The sequence below is a fragment of the Rhinolophus sinicus genome, linkage group LG16, assembly GCF_036562045.2.
Source record: "Rhinolophus sinicus isolate RSC01 linkage group LG16, ASM3656204v1, whole genome shotgun sequence".
Taxonomy (NCBI): Eukaryota; Metazoa; Chordata; class Mammalia; order Chiroptera; family Rhinolophidae; genus Rhinolophus; species Rhinolophus sinicus.
In genome coordinates, this window is record NC_133765.1 from 21,217,015 (window position 1) to 21,232,256 (window position 15,242).

The 15,242-nt window shown below is 42.4% G+C and overlaps 1 protein-coding gene across 2 annotated transcripts in view; it reads right to left on the reverse strand.

The window, feature by feature from the left end:
• Window positions 1-15,242, reverse strand: part of KREMEN1 (kringle containing transmembrane protein 1) — a 67,651-nt gene that overhangs the window by 45,305 nt on the left and 7,104 nt on the right. For both annotated transcript variants that reach the window (XM_074321735.1, XM_019743130.2), the window contains exon 2: window positions 3,783-3,945. In XM_074321735.1, coding sequence (XP_074177836.1) covers window positions 3,783-3,945 — 163 coding nt within the window. The remainder of the gene's footprint in view (window positions 1-3,782; window positions 3,946-15,242) is intronic.

The following is a 15,242-nucleotide window of genomic DNA, read 5'->3' on the forward strand; positions in this document are numbered from 1 at the left end:
ACTTCTGTTATTTCTAATAATTAGTATGTACCTCAATGCTACTGCTTATGAAGAAGAAATAATTGGTAGTATCTATCCACTCTGACATATACTTTGGAGTTTGGGGGTGGGAGGGTAGGGGAGCAATGAGTAAGGTGCTATATGTTTACACAAATTCACTACAGAGTAACCAGGACAATTGACCAGTTAACAGATCATGACAAACTGCATTGGCACCTTAAGTGAGCACACAGCAAGTCCCACGGCTGAGAGAGCACAGCTGTCCTCGATACTGCTCATAATCATGTGAATGACGCAGTCAGGATGGCAATTTGGTGATTAGAGTCAAAGGCCCTTAAAAATATGCAAACCCCTTTTACATGGCAATTTGTCCTTTACTACTTTATTCTAAGGCACTCTTTTCTTACAAAGACTTTCATCACAGCGTTTTTATAATTCAAAAAAGTTAGAAACAACAATTAAGGATTGCTTAAATAAATGTGATTGTCATATAAGGGAATGCTAGGCAGCTAGTAAAAATGTGGTGTAGAAACACTCTTATGAATATGGAAAGATATTCACAATGTCTTGTTAGGGTTTTGAAAAGGTAGTTCTAAACCATGCTGGATGACACCATCCCATTATTTAAAAAGACATATTTAGGGAAGGATACACACCAAACCCTTGAAAGTATTTATCTCTGGATGATGGGACTATCGGTCATTTTAACTTTTTTTCTTTTCTGATTCTCTTTATTTTCTTATTTCTTCTACAATGAATACCGACTGTGTAATTTTTAAACAATAAAATAAAATTCACATAATATAGACTCCACTGATAAGCTTTCACCAGGATCGGGCTGGGCAACTTACGTTTGATAGAAAGTCCTACCTCAAAATACTAACTTCTCAGAGAATTCTGAAGAAAACTATGCCAAAGAGTTTCAGTCAGAACATACAACCCTGCAACCCTGGAACCAACTTCTAATATAGCAATAATATTTTAAAAGATTTATTTCACATTTCTAAATGAGTGGCTTGGAATAAATGCCCTTTAAGGTCTTTTCAACTCAGAGATGCCATGATAATAATGGGCAACACCACTGAAACAGACAAAAAAATAAATGGCAGGGGTTACTAGACACACAGAATAGCCTCGTTCTCTCTTCACTGCTTACCAAGCTCCCTTTATTTAGACTCAGAATATTGGAAACCTGACACTCCGGTTAGGCCGGAAATGGGCATAAAAACCCAGCAGCCAGAGCTTTGGATCAACCCCTATCAGGCCTGAGAGGGATAAGCCTATTGTGTGGCCCAGAAGATAAGCCGCCCTAAAATACAAAGGATCCTTTCATTTTTTTGTGCCCAAAGGCAGGTGCCAGCGCCAATTCTGCTCTTCCCTGGTCTCTCGGCCTTCCCCTCTAATCCAGATACGTGGAGCCCAGAGACGTGTGTTCCCATCACTCGCCATCTCTCAGACATCTCAACTGTGATGGATCTGGAAACATCACACAAGACAAACATGGTGTCAGATGTCAGCTGAGAAATCAAAGTAGGAGAACTTGTACAAAAGCCCTTCTTTAAACAGTATTTCACTGTCATTTTCCTCCCTCTATTCAGTGTTCAGCTTTGATGTAGTATTTGGTAAAGACCTTAGAAAACAACTGTTTATTATCAATGTCAAAACCATTCTGAAAAGCTCCAGGATAGCTTAATAGAGAAGAAGCAATTCATCTCTGACTTCACTGCAGGGCTAAAAACAAAAGGCCCAGACTCTCTGATGTGATAACAATCAACAATTTCAGCTTTCTTTTTCTGAAGTATAAACTGGTAGATCAGGTCTGGTACATTCCATCAAATCAAAGCAGGAGAGGGCTGCAGCTGGCTAGGGCTAAGGAGGAAGATGGTTGTACCCGGCTGTCACTGTTCTCTTAACGGATATTTACTAGTGCATTTCTGGGAGCCGAGGGGAGAACTGTGTGCTAATCTATAAGAAAAGATTTTTTTTCCACATAAATTTAATCTAATTGGAAATTTCAAATTTACCTTCAAGTCAGACCTAAAAACAGGAGCTCTTCTGAGGAGATATGCTTGATAGAAAGCAACAGAATAATAGAATAAACCAGAAGCCCACCACGAAGAGATACTTTCGAAGAACAATATAAGTAACTACATAAAAACGAAAAACAAACACTGGGTTCTCTTCCTAAACCCCCTTCCTAACCCAGCTATTCCTATGAACAGAAAAACTAGGGGAAGGAAATAAACCTGAAATGGAGTGGGGTTAAATTTTTAATTATGCCAAAAAAAAAATTTTAAAGAACATATATAGCTTTTAAAATAAAATGTGAAAGAATTACTTAATGAGCACATGTAACTTTAGCAATAAAACATAAAAGATAGCAAAATGAGAAGCAGCACATATACAAATTGTTACCTCTGGGAAGTGGGGCTTGGTGAGAAGGATTTGGGGGGAGGGGACAAGGTAAAATGGGGGACTTTATTTAAACAATATATGTCTGTAGTTTTTGAGATTTTTTTTTTTGGAAAAGCTTTTAATACTTTTATAGCAACAAACTAAAAAATAATACAACACAATTACAAGGGAATGGCCAGTTGGGACAAATTAGGGCAGAGGTGAAGGAAAGAGCTGACAGCACAGTGATAAAAGACTGCACGCCTGATGACCAAGACGACCACAAGGGCTCTCAAGTGTTAGCAAAGGTATGTGGGGAGGGCAGAAGGTAAACAGTGTGGACTACCCAGTGAAGGCGTAAATATGTTGGCTCAGCTGGGTCAACAGTGCCATGGTTGAGATTCTAACATACTGCAGGAACTGGGGACACCATGGGTAGCTCAAGTGAAACTCAGCGACCATTTTCCCCAGTCCCAATGGCTCAAGAGGCTCTCTGCATCTGTCCTAATAGTAATTAAATTGAACGCATTGCTGAACCATGAGTCATGGTACCAGGATCTTGGGTATAAATAGCTAAAACAAAGCTATCACCGAAAGTGCTTAGAACTTCTGCTTTGGGCCTTACGGAACAGTGCTTCTTAAGTTGTGTTGGATCCCTGATACCTGACAATCTGATCTAAGCCATGGAACATCTCCCCAGAAAATCTCAAGGACACATTTGAAGCATCGTGGATCTCAGGTGAAGAGCGCCTGCTAGAGTCAGACAGGAGGTGAAGAGCCAAGAAACACCTTAGTCTACTGACAGGAAGGAAATAGCACAGATCTGAGGGCGGCTGCTCCCAGAGCAAGTTATCCTGGCCTGGCAGAAAGTGGGATCATGCAGGGCAGCTTTTTTGTGCTCGAAAACAGAGGCAGGTTTGCACCACTAATGGCGCTCTGCTTGACCGTGACATCACAGCAGCTTAAGAAGCTTTGCTATAAATGTCTAACTATTACATTGTTTTGTACACCCGAAACTTAAAAAAAAAAAAGAAGAAAAATGAAAAAGAAGCTTTGCTGTCTGTGTATTGCCCACTGGTGGAAGGGCCAACTAAGAAAACCCTCCCCAAAAGACACGTAAGTGATCAGACAGGAAAGCAGAGCACTGAAAACCAGTATTAAAGCATCTCACTGAACAGAGTAGTAGACTCTGTGTGTGTGTGTGTGTGTGTGTGAGAGAGAGAGAGAGAGAGAGAGAGAGAGAGAGATTTTTAAAATAGTAACGAGAAAGGCCTTCTGAGTTGGCCTAAAGGAGACAAAGATACTTTCCCTAGTTGTGAGCAAGGTTGGAAAGAATTAGAAGAGGAGACCAAAGATTTTTTTTTAAGTACGGTGCGGCCCCATCTTACCTGCAAAAGTTATGCTCGCCCAGGCCCCCCTCCCCGTTGGGGTATTTCAGAGTGTTGTATGGATGCTGGAAAGTCTCGTTCCAGAACAGACATGGCTTCCCGCCTTGTAGTGCCGTCCAGTTCTGCGTTCCCCTATAATCTGCACCATTGGCTGTGAAACATTCTAGGAGAAAGAAAAGACAGAGCAAACTAATTTTCTGGCGACATCTATAGTCTCCTCCCTCTCTGGTTGATGTTTCATTTGTTTTGTTTGGACCCAGCTGGAAATGGATAGTGTCTTGCTAGACCCTGGGCACAGTGAAATTAACATGGCTAGGGCTGAGTAAATCTGAAATGAGGTGCCCTCCAAACACTAGGCTAATCTTGGCACCAGCTTGTCCACAGACACTAGAACATTTTTCCTTAAAGTATACAGATCCCAAAGAGGATACAAACAGGGAGCTGAAATGTATTGAAGCCCATCAAGTGAACCAGGAAACCCCCAAATCCGGGAACAGTTGGTAACAGCCATCCACGAGGAATGCTGGGTGCTCGGAGGGGGTCACAGCTCTCGCCAGTGTCTCTGTGTGGTAACTAGAACCAGGTCACCAGCTGTAACTGAGCTCTCCCCTACAGTCTGAAAGGCTGAACTGACACTTGGATTTAATAAGACCATCGGATACAGCAACGCTTTGGAATCCCAATCACACAAGTCTGGGAATGACTCACATTCCCTGGTAATGAAGAACAGTCCTCCCCACGCTGTTTGAGATAGAGGTGCAACAAAACAGACAGTCAGCAGCACGGAGGAAGGGCTGAGTTGGCGTTTTCTCTCACTTCTTTCTGAAATTCCTTCCCAACAAGACACGTTGAACGTGGTCTCGGGTCCATTTTGTACCATGATAAAATTCGTGCAGGTGCAACAGTGTGCTTCTAAAATCTGCTTCTCAGACTTTGGGGGGATGGGAAGTGAGGCTGCTAGGATTTCCCCCCACATATTGCATGCATTAAATTCACAGAAGTTCATGAGAAAGGCACAGTACAAAGAGCAATTTTTAAAAATTAGCTTAGTTGAAACTGACAGATAGAAGCACTTCAAACACTTCTTTAAGATGTATCACTAGGAACCTGACAATCTGGGAGAGTTACACTCACATTCTTAGCTTTATTTCTTTCCTTCTGCTGGCATGCGCTGACCTACGACTTCCGGGACGCAGGACTCCCGTTGCACTGCATTTACCAACTCCAGCCTAAGCATGTGCAACATGAGCACCTCTATATTCTGGAAGATAGCTCTTCTAATATTTAAAAAATCTATCCACAAACCATCTCTCTTCCTGTACCCCTCTCCCCCCGCCCCCCCCCACTATCTGGGTCCTGTGTTTTGTCTGACATAGCATGGTTTTATGGCCAGCCAAAAAAGCCTGGAATTCCAGGCTGCACAGAACACCCAGTCATTTATCGTGCTTGGTGTGACATTCATATGGTATGATGTGTGACTTATCATGTACCACGACAACCAAACCCTCTACCGAGAGTGTGCATAAGTAAAAAAGTTCAACGGTAATTGAAGCAGGCAAGAAAGCAAGCCCTGGCTTGGCGTCCTGGACCTGCTGCTGACCAGCTGTGTGACCTTGGACGATTCGAATCACCATCATCACATCCCCGCTAATGCTTACAGAGTGTTTTACCATGTGCCAAGCTCTGCTCTTAGTGCTTTACAAATATCACCTCACCACCAAACCAGTGAGGAGGTCTCTTAATGCTGCCATTTTACAGGTGAGGCAAGCAGGGCACTCAGTAGAAGCCCCTCGGCATTGCTTTTCCCATTCTCTCCTTCACTCCACCTCCCACTCATCAGCAAGTCCTGTTGACTTTCTTCAAATATGAGGATACGCCCTGAAACCTTGTCTTCTCCATCTGGGGTGCCACCATGTTAGTCCCCTCTGCCGTCAGAGGACAATACAGGCTTCAGGTCTCACAGCTTCTACTTTTGTGCTTCTGCAATCCATTGTCCACACACACAGAGCTCAAAGTTCACAGGGAGACGGGCGCACTGAGAACAAAACCCAAACCCTTCATCCTGGTCTGTAAAGCCTCCGTGATGTGGCCTTGGGCACCCTCTCCAGCCACACCCCAATCGTCCCCTAGTCACTTGCTGGGCTCCAGCCATAAGGTGTTTTTCATTCTGTAAACACACCACACTATTTCCAGCCCGAAATGTTCTTCCCCTAATACTTGCCATGGCACACTAAACATTACCTCCTCAGAAAACCCTTCCCCACCATCTCCACTATTTTTCTACCCTTCCTTTGTTCGCTTTATGGCACTTATTATCACCAGGATTATATATGATCTGCTAGAGAGAGAGAAAGAAAGAGGGTGAGTGAAACCCCCAACTTCAAAATACATCCAGAATCCGGCCACTTCTCACCACCCTTCAGCGACCAGCCTGGTTCAGGCCGTCCTTCTTTCTAGCCCATCTTCTCCAGTAACCACCTAACTGGTTGCCTCTCTACAGTTTTTCCTCCACCCAGCAGCTAGATGGTTCCATTAAAAGATAAGTCAGATTACGTCATTTCTCTGCTCAAGACCTTCCAGTGGCTTCCTCTCACATGAGAACAAAAGCCAAAATTTCATCTATATAACCCTCAAAACCTCCCATGTCCTGGCCTGGTCCGCCTCCCCCTCCTCTGCATTTCCCACCCACCCTTCCCCAGGCGCTCGCCCTCGTCCAGTCACATTAGAGGAGCTGCCTCCCAGTTCCCCAGGGACTGTAAGGGTGTGTAAACCACACCAGAGTTAGAGACGGACCTGGGAATCTGTATTTGTAAAAAGCTGCCCAGATGATTCTGTTAAGTAATCAGGTTTGGGAACCACTAAACTGGATGACTGTAAGAACATCAAGCCAATCTTTGGCAATTACTAGAATTTTATTTGCTCTGTGTTATTACACCTTTTTCCCATGAAAAGCGGTTGAGGAGTGGCCCAGGAGCCAGAAATGCAGGCCTTAGCAATCGACAGCAACCTGGAGGCCGGTGGGGCAAGTGTCCCCAGAGCTGATGACTTGAGTTGTAACACAAAAGAACGTGACAGCCATCCACACAAGTGTCAGTCCTCCTAAATGGAAATGAGATGGCATCTGAGAGAGGGAATGGGAAAGTGCAGGCTTGTTTACTTGTCTGTTTCTCCCAGACCCAATCTTGTTCTCAGCTATGCTACGGAAACTGAGGCAGTATACCAGATTTTATGATTATTTTTGAACAGACTTGTCCAGTGTATGTCAATTGTGGAAAAATGCAAGAAAAAACAAACTTGAGTATTCTGAAGTTCTGTGTGCATCTTGATTTCATCAGAACACTAGGGTGTGGTACTAGGTAATGAGGGTTCTGCCTCCCTTAGTTTCTACTGCTAGGAAACTGACATAAGCTTTGGCCAGATAGGCAAGGAGTGACTTAAACCAATAAAAAATAACGTATCACAAGGCCAGCTGAATATTTATGCATTTAGTGAAAGAGAATAAGCAACGGCAATAGATCCAATGTCTAGGATATTATTAATTAATTCATTCAACAAATAGTTACCCAATACTTACTATGTGCCTCGCACTGTTCACAGCACTGGGGCTACAGTGGTGAACGCCGCATTCATGGAGCTTACGTGCTAACGGCAGACACACGCATAATAACCTAATCAAAGTTAACATCAGATAGTGAGAAGGGCTCCAAAGAAAAATGGAGTGAGGGGATGGAGATGGAATGGTGGGGGTTCTCTTTTGGACAGGATGGGGCAGGAAAGGCCTGGAGAGGAGGAGACGTTTGAGCAGAGATGTGGATGATGGGAGGAAGCAAACCAGGTAAATGATGTGGGAAGAGCATTAATGGTAGAGGGCACAGCAATTGCAAAACCCCTGCACGCAGCAGTTGTTGGCAGGCTTGGGGAACCGGGAGGCAGCTCCTCTAATGTGACTGGACGAGGGCGAGCGCCTGGGGAAGGGTGGGTGGGAAATGCAGAGGAGGGGGAGGCGGGCAAGGCCCGGACATGGGAGGTTTTGAGGGTTATATAGATGAGATTTTGGCTTTTGTTCACATGTGAGAGGAAGCCACTGGAAGGTTTTGAGCAGACAAGTGACACGATCTGACTTACCTTTTCATAGAACCGTCTAGCTGCTGGGTGGAGAAAGAACTGTAGAGAAGCAACCAGTTAGGTGGTTACTGGAGAAGATGGGCTAGAAAGAAGGACGGCCTGAACCAGGCTGGTCGCTGAAGGGTGGTGAGAAGTTGCCGAATTCTGGATGTATTTTGAAGTTGGGGGTTTGGGTACAGGGTCTGAGAGAAAGAGGAGTCAGGTACCACAGCAGGGGTTTGGGCTTGAGCAATGAGGTGAGTGGTGACTTCATTAACTACGGTGGGGAGGATCCAGGAGGGGCAGTGTATCTTGGGGTGGAATCAAAGGTTTGCTTTTGGATCGGTTAAGTTTGAGATACCTTTGAGAAAACTGAATGGAGATACAGAGTAAGCAGATTGTTAGATAAGCCTGGAGTTGAGGAAGGAGGCCAAGGCTAGAGCTAGAAACGGGTGGTAATCAGCACTTTGGTGTAGAGAGAACAGGATTACTGCCTATGGAGAGAGAAGACATCCGGGGCTGAGCCCTGGCGCCCTCCAACATTTCAGGCTTGGAAAGAGGAGGGCCTGGCAATGACGACTGAGAAAGTGCAGCCTAGGAGGTAAGAGAAAAACTAAGAAAATTCATGGGTCTTGGAAGTTAAGGGAGGTGTTTCAAGAAGGAAGGAATAATAAACTGTGAAAACTGAGAAACCTTTATTTCCTCCGTCTTCTCTGGCTAGATCCCAATTACTTCACAGAATTCATCTGTTTGACCCTACCTCTCCATCGAAAAACTCCAAATCTTTTGTTTTGGGGATTGAATGAAAATAGCGCTTAAGTTAAATATAAGCCTGACAGAAACTTAGTAATACAGCAGAAAACTTCCTTTGTAAAATCTTCCAAGACTGGCATCAAACCACTGAGAGAATTAATTCTATTTTTCCACGTTGGCAATTCTTTATCTTCTCCCCGATCACCGAAGTGCTCCAAAGTATGGCAGATGGCACTTATTTTAAAAATTGGAGATGCTAGTTTTATTAAAAGCTTTAGGGTATACAAACCCTCTGTTGAGAATCTTGAGGGATGGTTTTGTGCAAACCGACTATTTTCTGTAGGATCTGCAACTGCATGAAGGTCTGGAGGTCTTTCCCCTGGTAGTAAGATCTGAGGGCAAAGACTATGTTGGGGTGGAAAAGCTCAGTACTCCTGCTTGGCTAATAAAAGCTAGCTAGAGTTTTTCCTCGTAAAACTATTATTGTTCATCATGCTTGGAATTGAAAAGACCGATTGACCTGATCGCATATGTATTCTACAGTATTTGTACCTCAAATACCATAGGATCTCACATACTCACATGCTGTATGTAACATTATTTGAAGATTTCAATCAATGTAGAGGCATGGCCTGCAGAAAACCTAGAAATATTTCCAAGTATATTCACCACATTACAATTTGCAAAGTCAGTCTACCTAATGACTTAATGGGCAATCGTGTAACAGTTTACAGATTGCACATACTAGAATAGAGGATTGCAGCTTGTACCTTGTAACGAGACAATGGCTACAGGGCCATGAGAGGCTCGGACTCACACTAACACGGCTGCCTGACTGCAGAGGTTAGCATCACCTCTCTGTCAGGATGGGAAAAGCACTCGGGGTCAGGAAAGAACACTGATGAGCGAGAGCTCCGCTCTGACCTGGCTCTGACGTGGCCGCTCTCGGACGCCTTTGTGCACAGCACATGCTTTTTGCAACTCAAGTTTCTTTATCGCTGAAATGAACGGGGTTGACTGGATCAGGAGTCCCAGTGATTTTAGGTCCGTGCACAGATCTCTTGGAGAATCAGTTGAAAGAAAGGGACCTGCTCCCCAAACAAATATGATATACACAACATTGTACAATTTCAGAAGTGCTCATGGAGCCCCGGAAGCCCTTCTTTGCAGCCCAAAGATCCATTAACTTTAAGTTAAAGACCCCCTGAACAAGTGATATCTACAGAATACACACACACACACACACACGGAACTTTATAGGATTGAGTATTTAATTTCAAGGGTTATGAAGTAGTTTAAGTCAAATATTTTTCTGTACGGAAAACTTCTAGCAACAATGTGGTACACTACAGAAATCACGTTAGGGGCCGCAGTCAGACCTCAGCGTGGCACACCCTCAGTTAACCTCTGTGAGCCTCAGTTTGTTCACTTATAAAACAGGGGATTATATTAACCCCAGCTCAGGATGATTGGAAGAACTGGACGATGTGCAAGGAAAATGCCTAGCACACAGCCGGTACCCATTAAATTATTATTACGTAATTAAAAAGTTTTGAAAATAAACTTCAGTATAAATTTGAAAATGTTATAACTACATGATCATGTAGCTTGTTCTGTTCCATAAAAATAAACAGCTATAAAAGGTAATATAAAATGAGTAAATGGCATCTCATCCTGCTACAATTCTGCTTAATCAGGCTACCATCAAGATAGAAAAAATACATGTGGTTTAATCTTAGCATTAGCATAGAATCTTAGCATTCAGTGAATAAGAGGTAAGAACAAAAGGTATATAATGAAGCAAATAAGATTTTTCTTCATCATAATTTCTACTGTAAATGCGATGAAACATCTCTGTTTACACATGTTACTGAAATCACATAATTTAATATTTGTACTTATTATAAGTGAGGCAAATGCCAAGTTAATAGAATCCCAGACAATTTAACTCTGCCAGAATGTGCATGTCCTGCATTTTTAAAGTTCATGTTTAAAACTGTAATGAGCTGTTCTTTTACAATAATTAAAACTTGACATAGATAAGATAATGGTAGGAAAATAACAGCTAATCTAAAAGACATTCTATTCCTTGATAAGATTTATTAAAGTTGAGAATATGTTCTCAACAAAGCTCCATAACTAGGTCATTCCTAATTACACTATTTGCCCAAAACAACATTATTGAGAAATAGAACACTTTTCTCATATTCAGTCTAGAATATTCCTAGTTTTCTGGTATTAGTTTGATGCAAAAGTAATTGTGGTTTTTGCAATTATTTTGAACGTTTTAAACTGCAATGACTTTTGCACCAACCTAAGATAATTACTAATTGGATCTCTATATGCGATATTTGAGAGAGTCACTGTTTTTAATCCATCAAAGTTAAGTCTCTGTTCTATACAGGACCACTCAGCATCTCTATTGATCCTATGTTGGAAGAATCTGGCTGGTTTTCATCTAGTTTGGAATAGATACAACTCAAAAAAATGTTAAATTTAATTATGGCATCTTAAAATAAGATAGCAGAGAACCTATTCCAATAGGAAGATCTTTTGTTCTTTGAAAGATGTCTCTGAAATTTGGTAAGTAGGTAGATTATAGAAATGCAAGGCTTAGGTGGGCAAAGCTCCTTTTAATATTTGAAGGACAACATGACAGTGGCGTCAAATGTTTGTCCAACACGTGTGCCGCTGTTGGATTTCCAGGACAGATTTGTGTCCAGCGGGGACTTGTGGGTACATTTGCAAAGCCTAGATTCCTGAACAAAATCGACTTTTGCCCTCAGACATGCAAAAGAACTACAGAAATGCATATTTCAGTTATGTGGAACCCTGTAGTCAAGAGGCACGTGGCCCTGGGAAGACAGTGGTACCCAACCTTCTCCCATCCCCACATGGAAGGTACTCTCCTGTCTTTAACAATGGCTCCCCAAAAGGTGCAATGCCCTTATCTGGTGTATCCTACAGAGAGGATAGTTTCGAGGGGCGGGTCCTCTATACACGTAGCACATATTGAGAATCACAAGAATAAAGAAAATGACACCAGTTAAGTAGCTGACACTGTGTGATTTGAGCAAATCACCCAGACCCTTTGGGCCTCAGTTTCTTCACCAGTGAAATGTGGGGATTTGAGCCAGAGTGTCTCAATATCTCTTCATTCTAAACTCTAATTTCAAGATTCTAACAAAATAGAACTGAGGTTCAAAAGTCTGGGGTGAAGTGACTGGAAAAGACTGATGGCTCAAAATCTCTTCCAGGCTTAAAATTCTCGAATTCTACATGTTTCTCTAATGGAAGATGAGAATCCTACAGTAAAAAAAATAACTCACCTCCCATGTGGGCCCTCCCTCTGAAGAGGCACTTAAGCACTGTTTTTGCTTAAAAGAAACTACATCTTCAACAAATAAATTGCAAGGAAAAAAGAAAAAGGGGAAACCTATAGGTTAACAAAGACTCAAAAGACACACCACCTACGCGCACATTGCTTAGATCCTGATTTGAACAGGAAAACACTGATGAGACGAGCAGGGAAATTTGCACATTGATTACTGACTGGATATTTGATGATATTAAGGAATTGTTAATTTTTTTAGATGTAATAATGGTAACAGTACTGCTACTATGTTTTTGAAAAGAGTTTTTATCATTTAGGGATATATACTGAAATATTTACAGATGAGATGAGATGATACTTGAGATTTGTTACAAAACAATCTAGGAGTGGGAATGAATTAACACAAAAATAATCACTGTAATCTTTAACTTACCAGTAGTTTTTTCCATTAAAATACCTTTTAGATCCTCCTTTTCATTCAAGAAAATAGTGTCCTTAAAAACAGTAACAGAGGGCTGGCAAGACTCATAACACCAGCACGGGCCGGGGAGCTGTGTCCTACACAACTGGACTGAGAAACAATGGCTTAAAAACCGGGGAGCGGGGGTAAGAATGGGGAAAAAAGGGAACTTGAGGTTTATCTACTTGAATCTCCAGTTTATTCATCTTTATTAACAGATGAAATATTTAAAACTGAACCAACAGTAAACATAAAACCAGACATTTAAAATCAGTGAACCAACGGTAAGCATAAAGCCAGAGGTTTAAAATCAGAAGACCCATAAAAACACTTCAGAGAGTGGCCCTTATTATTTGCTACATAAAAATTTGAAAAACACATAATTATCGAGGCAGAAAAGGCCCAGAATGCAGTGCTGCTTGGGTACCACTCTTTTCCCATTTGGCCATCATCTCGAATATGCTCCACTCCTACCCAGGCAGGATCCAATGGAAAACACCGTCACTGTGAAGAACATGTGTTTTTGCCAGGAAAAGTCACCATGCATATGCAGTAGTGCTGGAGGAATTTATATTTACCATTTAAGATATTACAAACACACCCAATCATCAAATTGAAGACCAAAAGATAGTTTTGAGAATCTAGTTCTATAACACAGAGTGATTAGGTTAAGCCTCAGTTAAAGAATGTATGTGGCAGGGCTGGCCCAGTGGCTCAGGCGGTTAGAGCTCCGTGCTCCTAACTCCAAAGGCTGCTGGTTCGATTCCCACATAGGCCAGTGGGCTCTCAACCACAAGTTTGCTGGTTCAACTCCTGGAGTCCCGCAAGGGATGGCGGGCTCTGCCCCCTGCAACTAAGATTGAACACGGCACCTTGAGCTGAGCTGCCGCTGAGCTCCCAGATGGCCCAGTTGGTTGAAGTGTGTCCTCTCAACCACAAGATTGCCGGTTTGACTCCCACAAGGGATGGTGGGCTGTGCCCCCTGCAACTAGAAAGGGCAACTGGACCTGGAGCTGAGCTGCGCCCTCCACAACTAAGACTGAAAGGACAACAACTTGAAGCTGAATGGTGCCCTCCACAACTAGGATTGAAAGGACAACAACTTGACTTCGGAAAAAAAAAAAGGAATGTATGTGGCAGAACTTAATTTCATTAATTAACCATGAACTTTACTGCCAATACCATCAGAACATTGTCTATCACACTTTGGTGACGGTACCTCTCTCGATATAATATTTGAGTATAAATAGATCTACTTTCATCTTGAAAAAGAATTCACACGAGAAATAGTTTTCACATAAAGAAACAGGAAGCATGGATGTTTTAAAGCTCAAAGCCCAGTTCTCTGATGGACAATAACTTAGTGCTTTGTCAGTCAACTCTAAAGGAAACAAAAGACTAGACAAAAGACGGAGCACTATTTGAAAGCTCAGGATCTGGAATAGTTAGCACTATATTCCTACAGAAACCAGGGCTCTGAAACAAGTCCCATAGCGCCTGCTGCCACAGCTCTTGTAAGACCTGATCACCTTGAACTGTGATTGCTCAAGAACACCTGGCTTTCACTGGCCCATGAGTTTCTTGAACATCTATCTCACTCATCTTCGCATCCACAACTACAGACCACACAGAATGTGCCGGCATGTGTCAGTTTAATGAGGGGAGCAGGTGTATGGGGAGCTGGGGGGTGGGCAGGGGACCCATTACAGATGTGTTCAGAGTGCCCAGGTTTTCCATAACAATTTATGCCTCTGGGCTATCATTCAAGACCTACCTAGCAAAGACCTATGAGAGGTTCTAGGGAAGTTTATGTAAATCAAGTATTTGAAAAGCAAATACTTGCTATTTAAACTAGGGGAGTCTGCTATTTAGAGAAAGCCTATGGTGAGCTGCTTATAACAGGGACCAATCAACCCCCTTTGTAATGAATATACATTTTTTTAAATATTCTGAGTTTGCATTAAGCAGGAGACACCTGGCTCAAATCTACTCACCATCTCTTGAGCAACCACATTTTCATAGTCTGAAGCTCTCAATCATTCTACAAGGAAATAAAATAAACTGATATAATCCAGCTTCTGGACAAGTCTCATCAGGATTGCCTGTGCCCTATTTTTAATTTCAGATGGCAAGGAATGTCCCCAATGATGGAGTTCTGGAGGGCAGCCAATGGTCCATGGAAGCCAGGCTCTGGGCTACTCGGCTTCCCTTGGTTGATATGAGATGGCCAAATAATACAAGAGCTCTTTAGGGGGAGCTGGCCGCCAGGTAGACAGCATAACTCTACAGCACATCTTTAAAGCAAAACCTGAAGCAGCAACTTTGTAGTCTTCTATGAATTGGCAAAGTGACAAGTCCTGGTCAGAGATGCTGGGCATACAGCAGGTATTTGATAGGCACTTGTTAGTTGGTCCCAAGACAAAAATATGACTCAAGTGACAAGTTACAGAAGTTCTGGACAGAGAGGCAGTTTTGGGCAGAAGGAAAGACTCATTGTCGCACTGACTTATAAACAGGAACAAGCAGTGCTCTAGCGTCTCAGAGCAATAAGGGAAGACGATGGCCAAGAGTTTGATGACAGTGAAACGTTTAAAATTTCACGTAATGTTTCATGGATCTAGAGTAGGATTGCCAGATTTAGCAAATGAAAATAAAGGATGCCCAGTTTAATCTGAATTTCAGATAAACAACGAATCATGTTTTTAAGATAAGTATTCCCAAATATTGCATGAGACAGACTTACACAAAAAAATGATTCATTGTCTATCTGAAATTCAAATTTAACTGAATGTCCTGTATTTAATCTGGC